Below are 26,944 nucleotides of genomic sequence, written 5' to 3' on the forward strand. Positions count from 1 at the left end.
GTTACCAAAGACAGAATATCATAAACCAGATTAAACATTCAATGCTCCAGATAAAAGTAGCCAGACTGACTGTCACCTTGTTGCTCCTAGCAATTATAAACTGCTCACTATAGGCAGTGGAAAAGTCCTTTTCCAGCAATTCCCAATCACTCAATCAGGCATTTACCACCATAATCACCACCAGCTTCATTCTGTCCAGTTGTTGGTGTTTTTCTCTGGATTTTATTTTGGGGTTTGTTTTAACATCTGAGGCAGCCAGCACTTAATGAAGCTTTGACTTCATGACTGGCAACAACACAGACAAGGAGGGGTTTCTTGTGCACCTCATAGGCACTCTCCACCTTCAGTCTAAAGCTAAGTTTTGACATTAGAGCTCTTCTCAAATTTTGCTGAAGTGAAATTGGAAGATAACTCAAGATCTGATTGTGATTTTTATCCAAACTGCTGAGCACCAGGGGGACAAACAGAAGAACATCTGAGAAGCCCCTTCATGAGTTAACCCTGGCAACATGAAGGGTGTCTAGGAAGCTGAAGGGGTTCCTTTGTGCTGAAGCTGCTGCCTTCCCTCAACTCACTCTACTTCAGTGTCTTCAGGGTCATTTCTTTTTCAAGGGACATCTGTCTGCTACAAAATCAACTAGAATGAAGTAATTTCCGGCAGACCCGTGAAGAGGCGGGAAATTGTAATTGTCTTCTTATGCTTTGGATCCATGTCTGCCTGCAGGGTGCAAGCATAGAAGATAAAACGGCCGCCTCCTCTCTCTTTACAATCTCCCTCTGCTAACTAGCTTTCCAGCCTAAGGACTTTGCTTGCCCCGTTCAACAGCCTCAGACTGGCACAGCTGCCACAGAGAAAGCTGTTCAACTGCCTTAATAAGTATGCAAAAAATTAAGACACTAGGGAGAAAATAATTAAAGTAGTAGAGCTGGTTTATCCATTCCTGCATGTTTTTCTAATTCATTTAGAAAGAAACATCTCAGCTGCTTGTCCTTGAAGCCCTCTGCAACTTGTCATATTTAAATGGTTTCTTTGGTCACTGACTCCTTCTCTCAGCACTTCAACGGAATGCATCAAAGTCAGGGGAATAAAGCAGTGTCCACCACAGGGTATATGCCTCAACACATGACCACAGCTTCCATCCCATCCCCTCAGCCTGGCAGGTGAACTCTGTGCTGCAGAGCCATCTAACAGGCTTCAAACATTCAGTTAATTTCCACCAATTTAGAACAATTACACCATGAGAACAGTCAAATAAACACTTGGGGGGGACGGGATAGTGTGGAACCAAGGAACTGCAAAATGGAGTAGGAGCATGTAGCTTCTGTGTGCCTTCACCTGCACCTCAGAGGTGACTCAGGGCCTCATTCTATAGCTAAATGTTTCTCATATAAATCAAGTTTACACAATTAGAGACAACAATGATAGCATCAGACTACACAATTAGAGCTTGCACGCAGCCTGCAAGTGGAGTCTGATACTTTTAAGACTGCTCAATAAATGCTTTAAGTACTTCTAAATATCTCCTCTAAATATCCTCTAAGTCAGCAAACACTGTTTTTTAAAAATCGATCTTGAGTTTTTTAAATTTCTCTCCAAAATACATTACCCTTTTAGTTCACTTACCCTTTCTGCCTGCTTTTGATGCATTCTCCTTCAGATCTCTATTTTCCTTCAAGCACTATTGCCTACAAATGTCAGGCGCACACATGCAAAATGGACATTTTAGCAAAGGCAGAACCAGAGCACAAGCCACCACCACAAAATTTTAGTCTGTCACATTTCCATGCAAGTTTGGGTCAGTCTTCCCTATGCCTTCTGAAAATCTCAGACATCTCTTAAGTGGGATAGAGAGAGCAACATTGACGCTAAATACACTATGAACAACTTAACATTTTACTTGTTGAAAAAGAAAACAGAGATGTCTCTCTTGCATGAAGAAAGGACACCTTGTTATTAACTCAAGTCAAGTGTTTTCCAGTCAAAAATACTGTTAAAAATAAAAATCTCTACTGAAGTAGGTCACCTTTCATGGTAAGATGACCAAGGAAAAAAGCAGTTAAGACTCCCTGTTTCCAAAGAACAGATGCTTTCACATTACAAAAAAAAAAAAGTGGATTTAGTCACTGCTTTTTCCAGACAACTTTCCAGATACAAGCCAACGGTTGGACTATCATCAGCATATGAACAGACAACAGAAGTGCCATTATTGTAGCTGTTTTTTCATGCATAGAAAAAATGTAATTAACACAGCTCCAGATAATTTTACCATTACAAGTCCAGCGGGGAACAGTGCAAGTGACAAGAACGTGGTGCTGTCGGGATTTAAGTAATATTTTGTGCAAGCTATTGAATGAGCTACTTTATATGTAGCTACACACCCACATTTAACAAAATTGTGTGGATTTACTGATGGGCAAAGCATCTAATTATAGCATCGATGAATTAAATATTCCCTTTATCTGGGGCACCATCACAACAGCTCCTGCAGCCTGGGTCATCCCAATAAGCAGAGGACAATTGTGATTGCAAATATAGAGGCTGTTAAACACCCCCTACAACCCTGCAATACCAGATCTCCTTGCTAAAACTGCCAACTAATGTAAGACATAAGGAAAAAAACATGGGAAATGGTAATAGAGCCAGAGAGAAAATTCTTAATGTGCAACAGCCACTAAACCTTTTTTAATCAAATGGGAGAAAAATCCAAATCAAAATAGCTGATGAAAGAGAAGAACAGAGGAGACAGCTGCACTACAGTACTCTGAGAAGACTCTAGTACACAAAATCATTTCCATCTAGAGTTTAAAAACAAAACCACAGAACCATTTCTATTTTCCTCCAGTCTCATAGAACCCCATTTTTTCAAAATCAAAATATGGACTACATCAGTTGATATGCTTTCTCTCTGAACCAAGAAACAGATCTGAATAATTAATTAATGTGTTCCTTGATTAAGTTCTTCCTACCTATTCCATCCATTCTATTCTCAATTAAAGCATTAGAAAAATATATGTAATATGCTGTAATTTATTCTTGTATATGCCACAAATATGTATCACTTTACCTTCAGAGGCACTGAATTATTAGTCCAAAGTATGATTTCCAAACATTTCAATGCAAGGTGATTTTAATGAGCTGCATTAATGTCAAAGAAAAGCAAAGTAAGGAGACATCTTATTTAAATTAACACCTTTGCTAATTCTGTCGTTCCCCCCCGACACATAGCCTTTGTACTAAAATATCAAATATGAGCAAGAATGAGAATATAATTCTTTGTTAAGGAGACCCGTGCACTTTAGTGTCTGGTTAACCAGTTATTTTTTCAGTTTCTTCAGTTCATTTAACTTTGGAGAGGGGAAGATAAAGGACAACAACAGCAGTGATGAAAAAAGAATAAAAGCCATTGCTTCCCCCCAGCACAGTATGACAGCTTCTCAAGAAAAAAAATAAAAATAAAAAATAGAAAGCATGCTGCAAAGTGTCTTAGGATGCAAAACTTGAAGTTTTAAATGGAACTTCATTTGCATGTTTTCATGGTCCCGCACATGCAATTTTATTTATTGAAATAAATCTTTCCACTGAAACTATTGCAGAGCCGTACGAAAGAAGTTGACAGTCCTCTGAAGTGATATTTTATTGGTCAAGATAGAATAAGAATTTGTCTGAAGATATATTACAAAATAAATTAAAAAAAACAACCATGGTTTCCATGTGCATTTCATTCAATTCCACCCAAACTCTTTTCTCTTTCATCTCAATATTAGGGTTCAAGACTGCATTTCCAACAGCCAGAAGCTGTGACCTGGAACAAGTCAGACTGGCAGCTCTCTACTACTTCACTACCTGATTTTGTTTTGCTTTTAATAAATTAACAAGGCTAAAATTAAGCTTTAAGCAGAAAGAACACACTCATACTCAGCATCTTGCCCAAAACAACATGCAAAACCAAAATCAACAGTAAAAATAATCCAAGACCATAATTTAAAATGTAGACAATGAAAACTACAAAGAGAATGACACGAGAAAGATGCTGGGGAAATAAATGAGAAACTTTTCCAAAAATCCAAGGCACTAAGTGCTACAGCTAGAACAGCATAATCTTATCCTCTACCAGAACCTTCCCTTTTTATCTCTTTATTCTAAATTTGCACCGGCTGCTTTGCGAAAAATGTACTTCAAAGTTGTAATAGCTATTGGTCCTGGCTCATCTTTTTTCTGCTTCTGACAACAGCTAAAGTAATAGATCACTGTATTGAGACTTACATGGGTGCAAGAGACAGCTTATTTCAGTTGCAAACAAGAACAGAGAAAAGATGAGCCAGAGAGGAAAGAAAACTAAATCAATTTAAATAAAGACAACTGCTTCAGAATATGGAGAAAACCACACACACACACACAAAAAAAAGCGATATGGGCTTACCACCAAAATCTCCAACTACTAAGATGGATATGATACATGGGAGCTAAGACTATCTTTATGCTGAGGCTAAAGGCCACCTTTTCCAAGACAGGAATGACAGATTTGTATGTGTAAAATGCAAACAAATTCTTCTGTGTATGCATTATTAGAATTGAAAGATTTAAGGAATATAGGATATATAAGAAAATACATCATACATACATTATTAGAACTTATACAAGATAGATGAAGAAGAGATAGGTAGGTAGGTAGCTAGATAGGTAAGTAGATAGGTAAGTAGATGCGTATCTGCTATATTAGGCTGTACAATATAGCTAGGAAAAACATAAAGGTTATTTGTTCATACTCATTACTTTAAAGACATGCAAGTAGATGTGTGTTAGGTTAGATTTTAGGAAAAACGTATTCCCCAAAAGGGTTGTCAGGCACTGGACCAGGCTGTCCAGTAAGTGGTTAAGTCACCACCCCAGAAATATAGATGTGATGCTTAGGTATACAGTTTAGTGGTGGACTTGGCAGTGCTGGGTTAATGGTTGGACTTGATGATCTTAGTGGTCTTTTCCAACCAATGTTTTTCTTCAATTCTAGAAATCTAAATACATACTTTTATATAAAGAAAAACAAGAAGTTATTTGAGGGTCTACCTACCATGTTACAAGTACTTACATTTAACTTTGCACACCACCTACTAATCTAAATCTTTAATCTCAGCTAAGTCTTAATTATTACCGCAAGACAAATGATTGAAAGAAACAATAAACCAAGGTGTCCAAAAGCCCTTCCTGCAGGTGGATCACCTCCACCTGACTAAAAACATGTTCCTGCCACCAGTATGACAGCTTTATTTATGTCCAAACAATTATGCAAGTCATCTTGTGAAACCCTCCGGGTACTAAATTCTTGCAGTTTTACACTAATACTTTAGATCATTAATCATCCATGCATGTCTAACAGATGTGGAAATCAAACCCACAGTCCCCAGCTTTACTATGAGGTTCCTCTAATAGCTACAACCGGGGTTAGTGGCATTAGCTTTGTTCAAGGACACAAACATGTTTCAAACTTCATCAGTAGCAATTGTTTGCTATTGCATGAATAAGTGATGGTCGCAGGTTTTTCAGACAGTCCCTAGTCGAGGTAATCTGAAGAAGGTACAAACATAAAATGAGAAAGACTTCTTGGCTCACCGCATTTCCTTCTCTACTCTTGCAAAGAAATTGTGTCACACAGGCCTCTTTAAAAACATCCTAGCTGGCTCCCTTGGCAGCACTACTCCATGTAATGGCTGATCCAGAAGTCCACTTTTCCGAGAATTAGGAACCACCTTGGAATTCCCAGATTGTATTTATCAGAAATTTACAGACATTTGTGTGCACACCAGCACTATCCCCAGCTTAGTAAGATCTTCTCCCTGCCTGACAATTATCCCTTTGAGCATCTTGCAGAGTAATTACATCTCTCCTACCTCATTTTGTTTTGTTCAGCTATATAAGCCACTTGTTTCTAGTCCATCCTGTGTAACCAGACCATGTTTTATGAAGACAGGAGATGACAAGAGAAGACTACACCATGACCTAGATAAGGCTGTATCACTGCCCCTTTGCATAATACTATTGACACCTATGATTTCCCTGGAAATATTTCTCCAAGACACTCTAGGATTATATTTGTTTTTCACTGCCTTTGCACAACACTGGACTGTGTCTCTCCTATGGCTTACCAGTGTACTCAGGTCTCCCTTCTCTGCTGCTCCTACCTGACAGGTTTGTTGCACCCAGCCATGCCCATCTTTGTTTCCCACTCTACAGCCCCTCTGTCTCTGTAGGACTGAATTTAACGTCATTACTGTCATTCCTCTCCCCAAGATTTTGCCGTATGAGGTATGGAAAAAAGAATTATTCAACATAACACTTGTTATTACAGGCAGTGTTAAGAGGGACTCCCCGAGATACAACCAATCCAGCTCTGCCTTTAACATATAGCCCAGCTTTCTCTCATGGTACACAACACTCTGTGCACTTGAAGATGTCAACACAGTAAACCAATTGGATAAAGAAATTAACAAGGTTTCAAGAATGGTCAGCTTTAGATTACAGCTAAGGCCCATGAGTATGAACAGTGATAAATTAACTCAAACCTCCTTTTCAATGAGCAATATGGAAGCGCAGAATTAAAGTTGTCCTGCTGCCTAACCTGTATGTTAACACATCTTGTAATAGGATTTGGTTTACATTTATTTTCCAACATTAACAATGCAGTTTGGGAGTTACTTATCAAAAACTGTGTGCATTTCAATACCTGAAGTACCCTGAAATTTGGACCTAGTTTAATCCTGAGTTACACTGCTTTTAGTCTGCAAACAGGGTAAAATCAGGAAATGTCAAACGCAAGACGGTTTAAAATGCCATAAAGTAATCTCTTAACAGTAGAGAAGAATCTTTTGGTAAAATCTGAAAATGTCTTCAGTGTTATCAACTCATGCACGTTCATCATAAGTTTTTATTTTTAAGATTAAAAAAAGTTACAAATCAGAAATAATTGTATAACAAACTCAGATTTCATGTACAAAAATAATGTTAAGGTCTTTACATGCAACAGAATACCAAAACATAACTCAAGAGACAAAAAGAATTCCAAAAGTATTCATCAAGTTAAATGCATTTTAGGTTCTGCTGCCTCTCACCAGAAGAGCATAAAACCTTGAAAGGGTTAGAAAACCTCAAAAAAGATGCAGACTGCTTTCACTTAATAGAAGTATAAAAGGTATATGCGTGAAACCCGTTTTAACACTGCAGCTTTTTCTTTGTTTGCAACAAGTCATCGTTCTTCTGGGTTTTATCTGCTTTCGGTTGCTTGGACAGTGTCCTGTTGACAGTTTTTCATGTGCCATGTAGCAGAACTTAAGAGCAAAGAGTAGGCTTAGTCTTCTGATTAGCCCCGAATACCAGCATCACATTTTTTTATCTGAACAGCTAATTTCAACAACAGTCTCTTCCCCCATCTTTCTGCTTTGTGCTCCATACATTTTCTGCATGCACACATCTGCACAACTGCTTGTTCTCAGATTTCCTGCCCTATCAACCACATTGGATCATGTCTGACAGCAACACTCCAGCTATTTGCCACAACTGGAACCCTGGAATCTGCCTGGAGAAAGGTTGCGTTTTGAGGGTTTGGGGGGTTTTTTTGTTGGGTTTTTTGTTAGCCTTTTTTTTAATTATTGTAATTCAGATCTTAAACCAGCATTTAAAATGAGAGTAAGGCTGCCAAGTACTGAAGGTAGCAAACAACTCAGATTTTTCTGAAAGCATCTTCTGGCAGCTGCAAGTTTGTATTACATTTACTTGGAACAGTAACTGCCCGTGGAAATTAGGTTTTTCTGCTTGTTCAAAAGATTTATGATGAGTAACCACAAAAATTCAAAATTTAACTCACTGAGTGCCAAGGTTAGCAAGTCAATACAGAAAATGTGCCTGGTAAAATTGAGCAGACATGTAAATATAGCATCAGATGATCCAAGTAATTTATTTGACCCTTTGATATATCTTCAGCCCATGCACGCTCACAGTGGTTCTGAACATCTCTAACAGTACAGTTTGTGAACTCTTCCCCAACCCAAGAGATCTTTCTCAGGAACAAGTACATCTTGCTATCCAATCAAGCTTTTCATTTCTGTGTTTTCATCCTTCTTGCTATATTCCTCAGATACTCCTAAACAATTCTTCCTTATTGGTACTTTCAGTTCTTATTTAGTCATGCTTCAAATATTTCATTTTTTCTTTTATTTCAGTGACAAGGCAATTTTCTACCATTCTTTCTGTAAGAAGATTCAATTTGCCAAATTATTTTCTTAACAGGTCACATAACAGATCTGGCACCAGAGGGTGGCACCATGTAGACATGGCACTTTAGGACATGGTTTAGTGGGCATGGTGGTGTTGGGTTGGATGGTTGATGATCTTAGAGGTCTTTTTCAGCCTTAATGATTCTGTGATTCTGATATGTCCATGAATGGTTTGTCCTTCAATATGGTCTGCAGAGGTGAATTTTCAGACTTGGATTATTGCAATGATGAGTTAAAGGGCCCCTCGGACCTAGCAACTGACACCTGTAATCCAGGAAGGCAATCAAGGCAGCTGAATTTCAAGGGGATGTGACAGACACTTACAATCATTTGATATTTTCTGTTACTGTTTGCTTGGAGTGTGGTTTTCTCCTCTCACTGGCTTTTTATTGCATTTTTTTTTCCTTCTGTGCTGCAGCCTCCACACAATGTTCACAGGCTGAAGTGAGGACTGGGATGTGGGTCACTTCCACAGAAGCTCTTGTGCATTGACATGACCTGCTCCCATGAAAAGAAGGGCAGCACATTTCAAAGTCTTTTTAAGCACCACACACCACTCTTCTTGTAGCAATATCAATAAAAAATACATAAACATCTTCTCCAGGTGTGGCCAGACTGATTAGAGAAAACAGTTCCTACATTTTTTACTCAGGGATGAGAGAAAGCACAAATCCTAGGAATGGGATTCAGCTCGGTTAATTACATCTTTCTACCATATGATGTAAGTACCTGACAGCTAGGTGTCAAGGCACCCATGACAGTCAAAGAAGACCAAGTCAATACAGCTTATGCAGTTTAGGGTACCATTCATTTCAACAAGTGTGGGGGCAAGCAAATCACACCCTAAACACTGTCTACCCTAATGAGTGCATCTGCACACAGATGTCTTTCAGAACAGTAGGGAAACATGGAGCATTTTGGATTAAAAAAATAACATGCCTCACAATTTGATAAAAATCAGCCCCCAAAAGGTCAACCCTGAAGAAAATAAAGACCTATCTCATTGAGACCATCTGCTGTAGCGATCAAAGCAGTTAGAATCCATTTGCTTGCAGGAGTCCATAGAGAATATTACAAACAAAGTGGAGTCAAAATAAATTCATTTATTTTGTTCTGCATGGCCCAAATCCATCCCACTTAGTTTTACCTACCTAAGAGAACAACCTGTTCTGTGCTTTTCTCCATAAACAAATCAGACAGAGGTTGCTCCAAAGGGACCCTCAGCACCACATAAGCCCTGATTTGTCATTAAGATGTATCTCTCTGCAGTGCTTATAAAGAAAACCAGGCTACCACAACCACCCTTTTGGCTAATGAACTTCAAATAGACCTCAGTGAGTCTCAGTTAAGGCGATATAAATAATTTGGGGTTGTATTTGTAGGGCTTCCCTCCCTCAAAACCCACAAATGTGGCAGTCACAACAAGCAACAAAATAGCTGACACAGCAGGAATTACTGTGACCCTTATTTCTTCTTCTTTAGGGGGATCAACAATTGCATCTCAGAACCCCCGCTGTTAGAAGCAAATACTTTCTTTTTACTGTGACACAACAACCACCCTGAACTGTACTGCATGCTGGCAGATTGTGTTGTGTGTTTCAGGGAGTCCAGTGCAGTGGGGTTTTCTCATTCATTACTGGCAATCAAGCTATTTGAAAGGAAATGAGAGATGAAGAGCTAAACACTCATTTGAAGAGAGGAGAGATAATCAAGAGAATAAAAGTATTTTCTCAGTTTTTGCCTATGATTTCTCAACATTAAGGAACATAATTGATGTGCAATACACATAACCGATATAAAACAGATAATTATATGTAGAAACTCACCAATGGAAATTAACTTTGAAGAATAGGTAATATTAACCCTATTCATAAAATCAGCAAAAACCCTCAACAAAAAAACTGGCAGACATGCATTAATTCTGACAATACAGAATACAATATATGGGGGATGCTATTCTAACATAACTGTACTTTGACAGAAAACTGTAGTATGAAGGACTGATAATACTGATAGAGGAACTGCAGTAAGGAGAGACAAATCCAATGGTATGAGGACTTTCCCTGTTGATACTGTAGAACTTGCAAAGTCTTATTCTACAGCGACAATAATTAAACACTAAAAGGCAACAAAACAGAGAAATCCCTAAGTAGAAATGCCATGAGATTAACAGAAAGTGAAGCACATTCAAATAAAACAATGTTTTCAATAAGAGGCAAGTGGATTCTCTGCAGTTTCACAGATTTAATGCCCTAATTTTGGATCATACAACCAGAAACTTCTTTCATATCCTACATCTGCTTCAACCTGCTGCAGTGTTGGACCTCTGAGAAAACAGGTTCTAAAAAGATAATCTGACTAACCAACTATTGCTGCTTCCAAATTAGCAGCCAAAGTGTGTTCATAACACATTCAAAACAAACAAGCCTACACATTACCCAGAAAATTTTCCCATGTTAACAATTCCAGATTCCAAACCAAATATGCAACAACCAAACAAAATTATGGTTATCAAAAAGTAACACTCTAAACAACTTATGCTCTACAGAAAACCGAAATTATTTTCTTAGTATATGGAAGTCATCAAGATTGCAATCACAAAAGCAGAAAACAGTTCCATGTACACCAAACACATTTTAGTTATTTATAGCTATCTTATAAGGTGTAAAAATGAGGGAAAATGAGGTTTTTTTCCAGGATCGTACTACACAGGGAAACCTGATCTGAGCAAGCATTGTAGCTCTTGAGTTAACAGAAAGTTGGCTAATTTGAGCCATACAATAAATTTAATTTTGTAAGAACCATGCAACACTTTTGCATGCTACCTAAGAAACATTTTGCAGGCTAAATAAAACATATTTATATGATTCCATTAAACTTCTCAATTTCATAGACAACAGATACACCTACCCTAGAGTTAAACAACATCTCAGCAAACAGACCAATAGATTGTTTTCCTTCGTTTTCTATACTACCTCCAAAGTACTTCAGAATAAGATACTTCATCATGTTGAAAGAACATCCTTCAACATCATGTATTGCTGTTATTTTACCTTTTTCTAGTTCCTTTTCACTAGCACTTGAGAGGTTTCTTTTATAACTTCAGCAATGCAACAGGAAAAAAAAACAACTACCCGCAAATAATGAAACTGTAAATTGTGCAACAAAACCACAATGTGAAAATAGAAAAAAAAATAGTTCCAAGTTTTATGCTTGGAAGGTACATACAATTATTTCAGCTAGACTTAGTAAACTTGAATGATTAGCTAAAGTCACGTCACAACTATTCACAAGAATTTATACATTTCAAGTTATTAGTTTGTCACCAAGTATTTTGTGCTAATGAACTTAAATGCTTCTGCTGAACAGAGTAAAAGTTCCCAGCTCTCAAGTGCTGTAGTTTTAGATATCCACTTTCCTGAAAACTATTTCAGCTATGCATCCAAGCAGCCTGAAGCATACCTTTGACTTCAAAAGGAGCACGGGTCCTTTTACAAGTCAACCACATAAGAAAAGATATTTGCAACCCTTACCTTTCTGTACACTATCATATTCGGAGAACTCTCCTCTGGGTCAGCAGTTTCCACATTACTTGGATCACTGGATGCTTGAGCCATGTTTGCCTCTTGTCGCTCAGACTGCAAAGGCAAGTACAAAAGTCAGCATCAATCCAGGATGCACAGGTGGGCATGGTGAGGACACACGACTACCTTCAATGCAGACAGACAAGGATAGTGCAGAGAGAGCCACACTCCAGACTTCACCCCATGCAGGATTTTACCACACAATCTCAGTTCAATGCGCTGAACTGATTTGTCTAAAGCACAATGCCCCCGAAAGTCACATGCAGCTGTAGTTTGGATTATCACACACACATATATTTCTTCTCCACTTCTGATCTTTTATCGTAAGCCTCGCATTCAACAAAAGGCCTTTAACACTTTGCACGCTTCCTTTCATTTGTCTAAAGCACATGTGACTTAGACTTTTCTAGGAGCTCCTGAGATACCTTTAAAAAGAAAAAAAAAAAAAAACAACTAAGGAGGGTAAAAAGCTTGCTGTCAGACAGAGCGAAACCCCACTGGAATCAGCGGGTGCAGCAGACTGTCAGGCAAACTGCCAGCTATCACCTGTGGACACTCCAAGCTGCCTCCAGCTCTCCCCAACCACAGGGCAGCATCTAGGAACAGCTGCCTGCTCAGAGGAAACAGGTTCCCTCACCTCTTCTCAGGATACAGAGGGGAAGAGACAGCAGGACACAGACAAGCAATCACGCATAGTACTTTTTAACCCAAACTATCTTCTGGAAGCACACAGTTCTGCCTTAACTCCTCCAGGTCATGCCAGGCTTGAGACAAAAACATAAAACATTATTTTTGTTGTTTGTTGTTGTTGTTTGTTTTTTTTAAAAAAAAAAAAAGCCCAGTGCAGGGAGGACACTTTAAATTCAAATGCTGCATTTTAAATTTTTGTTCCATCAGTATGTTTGACAAGTTACATCTTAAATGAAATGCTGCTGTGAAGCCATGTGGTGACCATTCCTTGCCTAAGAGGTAACATTGCCTCTTATTGACACTGGCATTAAAGCTGTTCGAGAAGCTCCGTTTCTTTAATATTGAAAGTATTGAAATTCCCCATCTCAATTTATTTTATTAACAATTAGGACAAAAAAATCTAAGTATGTTCAGGCATGCATAACCTAGGCATTAATTCCTAAAACACAGTTCACCACTAAACGGGCTCCCTTATTTAAAGACGACACTTTCTATTCCTTTCTCTACCCACTTTTCACATTTCCACAGGTGACAAAGTGGACCAACATAAAATTAAAGAATAAAGTATACAATTATATGCATAATACAACCTCAAGCCATTCTAGCTGTCAGTTATCAGCTCCCAAGGACCAGTAAAGTGGCCAGAACTGGACAACCTCAGATCATATTTGAGCCCTGTCATGTCTCAGCAGTGAAAAGGCTATTGCTGCAACATGGAGCCAGAAGCATCTGAGATACGCCTTTAAGCAAGAGATAATAGAGACCAAGGTTAAATAGTCTACATAAATCCAGATTCCTTCATTTATTTCTTTAATGAAGCCCCCATGCACACATATACAACTGTGGGCACAAAAGCATTTGTACATTCACATACTAATAATGAAACTCAGTAACAGTTCTAGCTCAAATCAAATAATGTACAAATATATCACCTTTCAAAGGCATGTTCAGACCAAGTTAGACACTTTTTTATAGAGGACATGTATTTCTTTTAACTCCTCTAAACTTGCAAGTATTCCTAGAAGCCCCAACACTGCACTGCTGTGCCAGGTCATGATCTAAGGAAATGGAATAAATTCTCTAAGCAAAATTATTAGATGCATAAGATTAAGTAGCACAAGCGGTGAAGGATAAAGCATTTTAAAATTACAGCATTTTGAGTGATTTACACTAACATGCATTTTCACAGCACTTCTTACTCATTATTTCAAGACACTGAAGAATTAGGCTTTAGGTATCATCTCTCAATTCAACAGAGCAGGAACTAGGTAGAGATTTAATTGCTTGCAGAAAGTTACATAAAAAGCATTGTAAGCGTATGTCAAGTCACCCAAGCTTCAGCTTCACTTACAGTATATAAAGACCACTTCTACTGCTTACATTATACCTGAGATTATATATGCATACTTTAAAAGAAAACAGCTGCAATTAACTTTTAATTGAGCAACACTCCTTTAAGGAAGAAATTACCAATTTCTAATCAAAAAGCCCTCTGCAGCATTACCTAGCTGCACTTCACTTCCTGCATTATTCACTTTGAATCCATATTTACAAATATTGTTATTCTTGTTATACTGTCAGCTCACTTCTGATACTTCAGGATTTTCCCCCACAGCACATCTTGAAGCTTTTCACCTACTCCAGTGCAGCAAAACAAAAACACCTTGCACAATATGCAACAGTGGCTGTCACACTGCTCACGGTGACCGACTGCCTCTGAAGATCTACAAAATGCAGTCAACACAAACAAACCTGTGGTTGGAAGAAAGAAACTGGCAAAACTGCTTTCCCACTGGTGCTCAGCACCTCCTGCTGTGTTTTGCTCAGGAGCAGGGCCACTTTTGCAGTAGTAACAGCAGGATGGATGTCGTTGGTGACAAGGCTGGAGACAAGGCAGAAAGGACTGTTCACGAGAGCATGTAATGACAGGACAAAGGGTAATGGTTCTAAACTAAAATAGGGTAGATTTAGGTTGGACATTAGGAAAAAGTTCTTTAATATGAGGATGGTGAATCACTGGAATGGGTTACCTAGAGAGGTGGTGGAGGCCCCATCCCTGGAGACATTCAAGGTCAGGCTTGATGTTGCTCTAAGCCATCTGTTCTAGTTCGAGATGTCCCTGCTTATTGTAGGGGGGTTGGACTAAATGACCTTTTTTAGGTCCCTTCCAACCCAAGACATTCTATGATTCTATGACTGAGGTGCACCCTGGAGCAGAGACAAAAGTGGGCATCCTCTCCTCACAGCCTGGACACTGCTGGTGTCGAGATGAGCCTTAGTGAAGCCCCTGGATCATGGGTCCCCTAGGGCCCTTGTGGACTTGTCAAGGTTCTGACCATTCCCCAAGTTTCTTCTTTCTTTGAGACTGCTTTTTGAAAAAAAAAAAAAAAAACAACAAAAAAAACCACAAAATCCTGTCTTAGATGGTATTCTTATTGTACTGATACAAGACAGGCATGCTCTTGGATCTTCAAGGTGAAAATATGGCAATGCTAGGTGCCCATGGATCCCACTACACCTGTGCTTTTTAATATAGAGGAGTTGAGTGGAGCTCAGAACCCATTGATGCAGGACTGTTTCACTGCACTCCTGCCATGCTAAAGCCTGGTTTCAAACCAGTTCACAAATGGGGCATACTCACTAGCCTGAGGATTGCAGCACAGATTTCACACCCCACAAATGCAGACAAACTGCCAGCCATGCAGCAGCAATACCTCTGGCCAAGGAGCAACACTGGTACAGCCCCAAGGGAGCACAGCTTTGTACCTGCCTGAGGGACAGACTGCCAGGGAGAAGGGTGGAAAGCCCAGAGACAGGGCTCCAGTGACAGAGGCTACCTGCTGTGAGCATTAATGAGACTTTCAAAGTACAGGGTTTTTACTCTAACACTACATTGGTGTGCTGCATTTGCAACCTTGAACTAATAGAATGGTATGTGAAAGTTCACATCTAACTTCCACAGCTCTCTGTTAAAACACAAACAAAAAAAGACCTAGAGCCTGGCATGCAAGAACCACAGGACTAATTTTTCCAGGAATCCTATTGGAATTTATTCTTTCCACACAATTTTATCCTCACTGCCAGCTCAAGATGCAAGCTGTCACTACACAGGTTAAAAGTCTACACTCTGAAGCTTTCCGTAAGCACGTCTGTGCGATGCATCAGCCAGAAGAGAGTCCAGCTTGGTCTTACACAGACATTTCAGCTACAGAGGGCTGAGAAGGGCAAAACCAAACATTTTCTTTGCATTTTATTTTTTTTAAATTCGAAGTACTCATGCACAGCCTCCAGTTAAGAGCCTCATCCATTACTACCTGAGGAGTACCATCAGCTCCTTACTACACCTACAAGCAGTTTACTACATTACCAGTGGCTAACTCATATCATCCACATACCGGCAAAATAAATACAAATGCATTATCTTAAAAAAATAAATAGTCTCTAAATCCTAACTCTCAGGTTCAAAAGATGCTGTTTTCCCACGTGTTTTTTTTTCTGACAATAGCCGTGCTTGCAGTAAGCCTGACTCCTCAGCAGCAAAGGTGATAAAAAAATGAAAACCATCTGTGCTAACCATTCTCTCTTCTGCCACACACAAGGAGCAAATTGTCAGTCTTCAATTTGGTTATAGATAAGATGGCCTATGAAGCCTTTTTAAAAAAACTCCCAAAAATGAGCTAAAAAGAGAGGATGCATTTGTCCCTTGCTGATTTTTCTTTTTTTTTTTTTTTAATATTCTTTTGTATAGAAGAGTTCTGCTTTTTCTTGAGAAACACTGGACCAGCTAGGCAGCCATTGACAAAATGAACTGAATCATGGTAAGAGTTTTATTTCACTCTTATTGGATCAGGCTCCTCAAGCTCTTCCAAAAACCAGAAGCTGCAAAGAGATATGGCTCCCACACATTACAAACGGATCAGTGAACTCCTTTAAACTGGCATAACCAATTTCAAAATTGCCTCAGAAAGCAAGAAAACAATTTTTTTCCCCACAACTCACCTCTTCAGAGTTTCTGATACAGGAGCTCAAGAAAAAAAAAAAACATTCAAAGGTGACAACCTTCACATTTTTGTGCATAAATTCTGTCAGTATTTAATATCTGTGTATGTAAATTCAGTCAAAACAGCTAAGCAGCAGATTAAGAGCTTCCCATTAATGTTCTAAAATACCCTGACTACTGTAAGAAAAGACTACTGTAAACAGGACTGCGGTAAGAGAATTCTTACAGGCACAAACACTCGTGCTTCACATATTACCCCACCAAGGAGTCCTTATAGACTCTGATTTTTATAGATACTAGAGAAAGAAAGTAGTACAATATTAGAAGAAAATTTGTAAAACAAGCTGATTCTCTTAAACATCACCAGCATTTAACATCCACAATAAAGATCCTATTTGGACTCTAATCCTGCATTTTAATAAGTTGTCTATTTAATGTGCAGAATTAGCAATAAAAAACATTTCTTGCACGTCTGAGATAAAACACGATAGTTTGTTACAATAAGCATAAATTTAATCCTGGAAAATAGAATCTACGACATGAATGCCCATGTAAATATCCATCAGCACTACTCAGCTGAAACACAATTTTGGATCTTCTCAGCAGAATAAGACTGCAAGCATATTCCTCTCCTGAAACAGATATTGAGAAGGACATAAAGGCTGGGCATCCCCTCACATGGAGCCACACCACAGTAAGCAGTGACAGACTGAAGGGTCTTGTGCCACTCTGGATACTACAGCACTGCTCCCCTGCATGGAGAAGCAGTAATCTAAGTCCCAAAGCATGTAAAAATCCTTCCAATGACTGTTTTCGGACATCTAATTGTAACTGAAGTTACTCTGAAAATACTTTCCCAGTGGAAGATCATCCCAGACCTGCCCCTCCTTGCAAGTGCTGAACACTGCAGTTCTATCAACAATATTCAGTCTGTAGCCTTTTTTAAGGAACAAAGTATAAACACTTCCAGCAACTGCACTTAATGTTCAGATTTCTGCCAAATGAATTCCTCTTTGTTTATGAGAAGGCAGTTTTGTTTATATTGGGAGAATTCATGGATTCTAAAGGACCCTGTTCCTCCTATTTCTGAGGATGGGCACACATCTAGGCATGAAAACAGTAGAGATTCTTGCCTTACCCTGTCAGAACAGGAAGATCGTACCTGATGCTGGGACATGTCCCTTTTCTCGTCTTTAAGGAAACTGGGATCCTGATGAAGGCTGGGATTTCCAATTTCTACTGCTCTTACAGATATTCCCTAAAGGTGCAGTCTCCTTCCATACATGTAAATAAGTGCTTCCTGTGAAAAATTTGCCTCAACACAGACTACAAATATATCTACATTTCCACACAGTACTAGGACAGGGAGCAAGCTCCAGGCTCTTTATCACCACCATTGCCCAACTGCCAGTTTGCTCCCAGGTTTTCTTTCATAATGCTCCAAACCAGTAGGTGGACATAGGCCTGGGAACACAGTTCTTGCCTATCACCACTTGTTCCCAAGATTCAGCATGGATGACCTCACACAGGGTTTGGTTCCCTACTTCTTATCCATTCCTCCCAGCAGCCTCCCAATAGGTTCTGCAACCACACACAGCCTCCCACGGCATACAATGCATTACCTCATCCTTCTGGTAGGCTGCAGGAAAAACCCACATTTTTTTAAACCCTGTACTTGGAAAAAAAACCCACCCGAATAATTGTATCTTCAGGCCACAGAGAGACTATATGGTGGGCAAAGGAGATTCCTCTGGCCAAGGATGTGCACTCTGGACACAGCCATCTCTTCAACAGAACTAGCTCTTTGACATGAGGCAATCCAAGCCTCTTGGGTTCCTGTAGATAGTCTGCAAATTTAAACTCAGCCAACTGTGTAATCTAATGGGAGAAGCTGGCTTCTATATGTACTCCTCTCCAGCCACCTGCTGTTCCCAATTATGTGTGTCTGTTAATAAAAGTAGTAAATATTCATGGTGTGGTGGTCTAAGCACTACAATGCTAGCCAGAGATCATCAAGGCTTTGTACCACCCCCAAAAAAGGGCACTCTCTGTGGTCTTGAGCAATTTTCTCTCCATCTGTGGCAAATCTGTCCCAGTTCTCTTAGCCACAGGTGACCCGTCTCAGTCACCAGGCAGATGATTAGGCTGCTTCTTGATAAACAATGGAAGATTATTTAATTCATCCCCCTTCCCCAGGGAGGCAGAGACCATTTTGATTCTATATAATTGAAAAACAGCTATTTCAGAATCCTGAAAATATTGTCTACAACTGGATGTTACATCCAGGAAACCTAAGGGTGGAAGGCAAGACAAAGTAATTTCCCTGGCATCTGACACTGACTAGGTCCCAAGTTCTCTAACACCTAATTTGAGGCTTCTCTCTCTTTTCTTTTTTTTTTTTTTCCTAAATAGAGAAATACACACTACCTGTTTTCTGGTCTGTCCACCCAAGATGTGCCATAAGCATTGCTGAGTTAAAAGGAAAACCCTTCCCAAGTTCAGAGTTCTCAATCTATTATTTGACAGATAGATAAATAAGGGGAGTGAGACAATCAAAAGGAAAAGGGGATGGGTGTTAGCAAACACTGACACATAATTACTTATTAACAAGACAGAATTTCCCTTTTATGAAATAAATTGTTAAAATGGGCACTTGCATACCTGGTTTACTTTTAATGGACCAGAATACTGTTACACCCAGGAAGCAACTGCCTCCAATACATCCATCCTTCTTCCAAGGAATTCAGAACAAATGCAGTCTCCACCTGTAATCAATATACCTTCCAATAAAAAAATTCTGTTGTGAGTGCAAGAGCTCTTGGAAAGGCTCTGAGCCAACTCGCTGTTACCAAGGATAGCTACAGAGAATGTAACACCAAAGATATGCTGAATACTTAATTGAAACAATTGTAAATCCTATACCAATTTAGAAATGCCCAACTTTGAACTTCATCCGAATTGGTGATCCTAAACTACTGCAGCATTTGTAAGTGCTATCAGTCTGCAAGAAGCAGTTGCAAAGGAGAACTGGAGCTATATTTTGTTGTTTTGCAACAATGCCAACCAATGTACTGGCCAGAATCATTCCCTGCGGAAAATGAGTAACTGCACTGATAACACAGAGCTTGAGTGCAGACTTCTAATCCCTTCTCCAACTGAAATCCTTATTTGAAAAATCATCTTCCTTGAATCGGTTAAGGTGCGCTAAGAGCATCTGATCCACAAAGCTGGTCCATCAAATACACGATCTCTGATAACCCCTAGTACTTTATGCACCACAAAAAGCATTAATTGCAACAAAAGTAAGGTAATTCTGGGGAGTAGACTGCATTTTCTCTTTTACACTCTAACAAGTAAGTTGAAAACAACCAGAGAAAATTGATTAAAAGAGAAAACTGAATAAGAAGAAAAACAAACTAATGGATGCTCTAATACAGGTTGACAACAAAATTAAAATATTAAAGTAAAAAATTATAGACCCTAGTACCTGTTAGATTCCAAATAAACAATTACTCCACCTAAACTCCCTGTTCCAAATTGAGCTTGCTAAAATAAAGCTCCCTTCAAGTAGTCTAACATAAGTTGACACAACCACCAGTCCACCCCTGTATTTATCAGTGACTACACAATCTCACTTAAAACACCCCATAGTGCTGAGAGCTCCTGCTGGTTGGTTGTTCTCAGGAGGATGGAAAATTGCAAGTATCCTGCAATCAAATAAAATGTGAAATTTGCTACCCAAAAGCACAGATGCTTTTGAAGACGCAGCACCATCCAACACCCCTGGTGCACATGAACACAACTGGTTGTACCCCATGTACTTCAAGGACACGCTGCAGTACACTAAGATTTCACTGCCCTGCTGTTTATCACAACTGACACACAGCCTTCTCAGATGCAAACTGCATCCAAATTGCTTCAGTAATTGCAATTTAAAAAGCATCTAAGCCACTCCTGATTCAGCTAGCTCAAGTTCACAGGCCCACACAGTTCGGCAGAGTCTATTAATCCCACCAGAGAGAGTTATCTACCCTGAACTCCACAATGCCATAACTGGACTACTATAAATACCAAAATGATACACACACAATAAATACTAATATACTTTACTACTGCTGCTGTTATGCTATAACACTTCTATAAAGACAGTTCCTTTAACTGAACTAATACCTGTCTATGCCAAACTGCCATTACACTAGTGAAGGCATAATCAAAAACTAGTTGTTACCTGTGACAGAGAAAAATACTGTTCTCTTTTACAAAACAATAAACTAAATCACAACGAAATTAAGTGACTTCCCACATTCACACAACGGATGACAGAGATTCAATTTATTACATGGAATACACAAGTCCTGACTTTCAAACCGTTGATGTATTGTTTGCTCAACATGCACCCCCATAGCACAATAAGTCTGGAGTAATTAATCTGAGGAGCTTTTAACTACCCTGTGAACCTTTCCACCCCGATGCCAGGTTCTATAAGCACAGTCAAAAAGTTTAAATACTGCCCCTTTTCACTGGAATGATGTTCGTAATGTAAAATTGAAGATTCCTGACAAAAATATAGCAAGCACTAATTTCTCCTCACTGCCTAAGTACCTCATGGTCCCCACCACCACCAAGCAGGAGAACTGCAGTACCTGTGCTTTACTCTGCTGCTGCTGAATCGAAGCACAGACAGCTGTTCCCAGCATGACAATGCCAAGCTCCTGGGATGTCAAAATGTCAGAACCTTCTTTTTCACTGAAATTTTAATCTAACTCTCTCTCTCTCCCCACATTCTTTGCCACTAGCTACAGAGATGTTAAAAAATAGTCCGAGATCTGATGTAACACAAGTGGGTAGCAGCAGTCTCTCTTGACTCCACAATCTTTCCAAAGCTTGACAACCAGTGAGCAAAATACAAATTAGCTCCTCTTTCTCACTCCTCTTCATAGTTAAGAGCACAACAGCAGAAATTAGCTCACTCCTCAGTCACTACAATACCCTATCACTCCCGCTGGAAACAGTAACTGAAATGACAGAAAAGTCTCTTCATGGTAAAATTTATATAGATTAAGAAAACACTGTGGATTCACTAACATTAATATCATCCTTTAAAAACTTTAAAAGTCACTATATCATTAAAAGAAAATTGTAATCAAACAGTTTAGAACTCTCCATGATACTTTTATTACCTTTACGAGGGTATAAAATATTTCAGATTGTGTGCATTCTAGCCACCTTTAAACCCCCACCGCCTGGAGGACACAATACAAGCAGTGCTTTCACAGCTACTACACAGAGGCAGAAATGTGCAGGAAAAGTTAGAAATGTAGAAACATAGTAACTTAGTTCAGAAAATGAAGACAGATGTTCAACCATACATAAGTGCTTAGAGATGCAAAGAGGAAATTTTGTAGCCTGAGGAAGTCAGATGTGTAACTTCACAGGAATCAAGTGACTGACTCATCCAGATGTTTCTGAAAACCTCTAAGCACCTAAATGTTTCTGAAATGTCCTTGGCCAGCACAGCTATGGTCAGCTTTTCTCTAATAAGCACGCAGAGCCACAAGCATCCAGGGTTAAAAGTACTACTACATCTTCAGTAATAAAAAAGGGTCATGGTATCTCACATATCGTTTGATACTTCAGATGGCAGAGTTCTGACTTGCGCCACACTGGTGACAGCAGTTCAAAACCTGACTTGAAGAAACACTCTTCCAAATCCTCAACATAATATTCTTACTGTACCCACGTTTTCTTTGTGATTATAATACTGTGCTATGAGAACTGACATAGATGATAACGCAATTGTAAAGAAGTTAAGAAGAGTCCACGAGGAACAGCTCTGACAACTAGATGCAATATTTGTACCTTAGAAGAGTCCAGAGCTATTGGACCTGTTTGTTCACACAACCTCCCCTGTGGAGAGCCCAAGTATGTGTGCAGACACACAACTGAAGCTCCAGGTAATGAGCACACCCTGCCCAATAACCAAACATAAGGGAAAACTGCACTCTTGCAACGTTGGGCATGGGAAGAGCAGCTCACCCTCATTCTGCTGACACTTTGCAACTCCAGTGTTTGACTTAGGTATCAAAGGTATCTCGGCTAAAGCCTCTGGCCTGTTACACCTCATACCTGAAAAGCTGGAGACTCGTTATTGAGACAGCAAAAAAAACAACTGCCACACAACACCCTTCCATTTCCATTAGGAAGGCTGAGCCATGGCTCTGCAAGATGCACCACAGACTGACATCGCATCCTAACGTGCCATGTTAGGATGACACACTGCAGCTATTTTGTCTTCCTGCTACTTCACATCCAGCAGCTTCTCTTCATCCCCTGCCATCTGCTAGTTTGCTGCAGTCTGCTGGGACAGGACTGCCCTCTCCTTTTCTCCCCTTCTTGGCTGCTGAAAGGAATCATGACAGATCCTAGCATTTCTACTCCATACACTTAGCTTTCCTCCAGCAATCTCAGAAACATTGACCAACACAGAATTACTCCCATGAATCAGCACTGCTCTGCTAATCTCTGCCAAACCAGTGGACTCTACCAAAATGACATGTTCAACACTGAAACACCTGTAAGGAGTTAGCAAGGATGTAATTGTTGCTGCAAGAGGACACACCTTTTTCTTTTGTCATTGATTAAATCAGGTATCTGCCTTTCCTACAACACAGGGATCAGGAGCAAGAAAGTAAGGCAAGCAGTGTCAACAAGGACTAAATGCAGCTTCTTATGCCTTTTCTTCAAAGGCAAGGGTAGTAAGAAGAAACAAAATAAGTAAGCCAAGTAGGTGAACAGCAATATTCAAACACCTTTTACTACAAACCTCAGTATGAGTTGTGTAACAAATAACTATTTCTGCTTTTGATCACTGCTACAGTTCAAAATAGATAAAATAGGGGCTATATAAACTCCACCACAGTAGTCACCAGTTGGGAAAGAAATCTGAATTAATTCTATTAGTCAGGTCATTAGAAAAAGGAACAGCTCATCTAAAAATAAAGTCAATATTGGCTGAGTCTAAACAGTTTCTTCAGCATTTAACACACGTATTCATGCAATGAACACTATAATGCTGTGCTTGTAACCATATGCCCCCAAGTCAATAACTGCTCTTCAACATCTGACTTCTTTTTAAAGCAGATTTACAATGAAGTACAGCGAAAGTGTTCCCAGTCAGCTAGTGAGAAAGTACTACAGATCGTAACTACACAGCTAACAGTTGCTAGTTCTTCTGATCTGCAAGATTAGAATAAATGTGGCATTCAAAAAAAACAAAAACGAACAAAATGGATGGTAACACATATACACAACCTTTCATTTCAAAATAAACCCAGATCGACATTGGAGAATATTTACAATTATACCAAATGCTCTAAATCCCCAAAGTGCTGAACTACAGTTAACCTCTTTCACTACGTTCTTCAGCAATTACAAATAACACTGTACCTTTACAAAGCACTTTCCACTCACAGCTCTCAGCACGCTTCTCACAAAAACACACAAACACAAGTGAAGCATAGCCTGCTTTGGGGTGGGAAGCCACCAACATACAGCATAGCTCACAAAGGTGAGTTTTACAGTATGGCTTTCTTCATCAAAGACAGCTTTTTCTGCTTTCCAATACCTATCCACTGGCAATCGGCAAGCAAAAAACAATCAAGAGCAATCATGCATATCCATACTCTTTAATTCCAGGGATGTCTCTGTGTGCTCTTGAGCGTGCAGGTTACATCTGGGACACCGTTTTGGCAAGCCCTGACTTACCCAGACCGTCCCAGCGAGGACTGAGTCCAGCAGCAAGAGCAGCACCAGTGCAGACGGGACGACGAGATCAGAGCTTGACAGGCAGAGTCAGCTCCTTGGACTGGCAGCCCTGACTGCTACTACGGCTGTCTGCACCACACAGGCGGCAGCGTGCCGCTAACTATACAAAAATCTGCATCTTCCTCAGAAAAAAAATTTCTCGAAGCTCTGGCCTTGCAACCTATTCCTCTACTTTCGCCGTCCCAGCTAGTGACTGAAGAGATGCTTTTAGCATCACAGGAGATAAAGGCTCTGGGAGGAGAGTGTGCCTGGCAGCTTTACTCTCACACCCCGATCCGTCTTCATGCAAACGCACTTTGTCAGCAGATGAAAGTGTATTATTCCCGTACACTGCCGAAGCAAAACAGTTTCCAAGTTTTCCCAAGGGTCAACAGCTCCCGCCTCAAGCCGTACCCCAGGGCTCGCTCCTCCTCGTCCTTCTCCGAGGCCTTCCCCCGAAAAGCTCTGCGGTTTCAGGACACCACAAGCTGCCCCGGTATCCCCACCGAGCCCCGGCTCCCCGGGCACAGCCCTTGTACTGCCAGGACACCGAGTCCGCCGAACCCCAGCCGAGCCCCGAGGGGGGGGACACCCCACACGGCCTGGACGGAGCCGAGGCGTCCCCAGCGCCCCGGGCCGTGACCCGAGGCCCCACAGCAGGGCGAACCGCAGCCCTGACGCGCTCGGGGCCGGGGGGTCCGCACGGCCCGGGAAGGGGCACGGTGCGTTCGCCCGCCCTAGCGGCGCGGGCCAGGACCTACAGACACAGGTGACACGCACGCCCGGCACCTGTCCGCTACCACCAACCCGGAGCCAACTCCCCCGCGGCGGCCGCCCGGGCTGCCCTGCCCAGCGGGCCGGGGCTCGGCCCTCGGCGGAGGGATCGGGAGGGGGGATCCCGCTGCGGAGCAAAGCCGAGCAGTAACCGCTTCCTGAAACAAATGCGGCTCAAGAGGAAAACAACAGCGAAGAAAGCAGCCCCTGCCTCTGCCCTGCCTGCAGCCCACCCCCATTACCTTAGCAACCGCGCCGCCGCCGTCCCCTGCCGCCCCCCGCTTCGCCTCTCCTCAGGGACGCGGAGGGACCCGCACCATGGCGTGCGGCTGCGGGCGCGGCCGCCGCTGCCGCCGCTTTCCCCGAGGCTCTTTTCCGCGCCTCTCCCAGCAGCCCTCCCTCCCCTCAGCGCCCCTCGGGCTGCGGCGGGGCCGGCGGCGCGGGCAGGCGGGGGCACCGGAGCGCCCCGCGCGGACACCCCGCTCCCCCCGCCTCGCCGGGCCGCGCTGCCGCCGCCCGGCCCTCCGCCCAGCCCGCGCCCGGCGGGGGCGGCCCCGGCCCCGGCCCCGGCCCCGCCGCAGCAGCAGCGGCAGCAGCAGCAGCGCCCGCTGCGGGCAGCCCGGGCAGCTCTCCCCCGCCTGGCACCGGGAGAAGCTGCTTTACCCCCCGTTTCGAGCCTAACGCGGGAAAACTTCAGCCCACCCCGGCCCGCTGCTGGGCGACTTGGCGCAGCTCTGAAGGCAGGCAAGCGGCCGAGGACAGGCGTTTTATATCTATTGCGCTCTTACGTCTTGTATCGCACGAATAAAGTGTGAGGTAAAATTCTTCCGTCTCTTAACCACGAAAGCCTTATCTCTGGGTCATGCCCTTTGAACACGGAGGGTTTCCCAGCTGAAGCCTGGGCCACAAGGAGCCCAGGACGCACAACAGATCCCGCGATCCTCACAGGCACAGCTCCAACCGAGCCTGAGACACCCCACTCTTTTCAGAAGACCTGTCACCTAGGCAAAAGTCGTTGCTGTTGGCTAGGATGAGTTTCCATGTTCTTCACCAATTTCTCTATTGGATGGGATAAGATTTTTATTCCTTTCCTTGCCCTCCAGAAGGCAAGTTAAGCCCACCTCTCCCAAACTGACCCTCAAGTCTGAGAGTGCTGTTCTGAAAAGTGCTGGGCCAGACCCTTAACAGCAGCTGTCCACACCCATCACACGCCAAAACTTCCTGTATTTCCGAGGTTTGGTTTCCACATCACACTTACTTTTGAAGTTGAAACTCCTCACACCAAGACTGCTGGCTGCACAGAGGAAAGGAAAGCTTACCAACTGACATACCCTGTCCTAAAAGCCCCTGTGCACTGTTCAAATCCTCCCCTTTCCTAACACGACAGAGAATTACCTCTTTAGAATGTTACCAAAGCCAGGCTTATGTTTGATAAACCTGCTGATAGACACCAAAACACAGCTTATGCAAGGATGTGCTGTTGTGTTATGGTTGTGGCCTGCCTACCACACGAACTTTCTGATGATGCCTAGTACATGAAACTGCTGCAATAATTCAAATTATGAACACTGAAGAAAAAAATTTTTGGTGCAACTCTGCATCACTTTCATTTCTACTTGATCTGTATCTCTGTTTTTACCTTTTTTGGCTACTCTGTCTTGAAAACATCAGGTTCCAGCCTGCACAGTTTGCCCATGCTCACTTCTTATAAAAGGTCCTTCATATACAGAGACTACACATTTCTTTCCTGATTTTTTGTTCAAAGAGATTACACTTCTGAAATGTCACAGGATAGTTGTTCAATACATTTTTAAATAAAATTAATCAA

At 41.3% G+C, this 26,944-nt stretch overlaps 1 protein-coding gene across 5 annotated transcripts in view; it reads right to left on the reverse strand.

The window, feature by feature from the left end:
* The window catches only part of RGS6 (regulator of G protein signaling 6), a 270,371-nt gene extending 244,786 nt beyond the window's left edge, over positions 1 to 25,585 (reverse strand). The window contains exons 1-2 of one of the 5 annotated variants that reach the window (XM_051620985.1): positions 25,359 to 25,584; positions 11,799 to 11,903 (exon numbers count right to left, since the gene is read on the reverse strand). In XM_051620985.1, the coding sequence (XP_051476945.1) occupies positions 11,799 to 11,882 (84 nt within the window). In that variant the 5' untranslated portion in view covers positions 11,883 to 11,903; positions 25,359 to 25,584. Of the gene's footprint in view, positions 1 to 11,798; positions 11,904 to 24,303; positions 24,827 to 25,358 lie in introns of those variants that run through there. The other 4 variants (XM_051620989.1, XM_051620986.1, XM_051620988.1 and 1 more) reach the window with 4 other exon arrangements.
* Positions 25,586 to 26,944: the final 1,359 nt, after the last annotated feature.

Source organism: Apus apus, chromosome 5 (assembly GCF_020740795.1).
Source record: "Apus apus isolate bApuApu2 chromosome 5, bApuApu2.pri.cur, whole genome shotgun sequence".
NCBI classification, from domain to species: Eukaryota; Metazoa; Chordata; class Aves; order Apodiformes; family Apodidae; genus Apus; species Apus apus.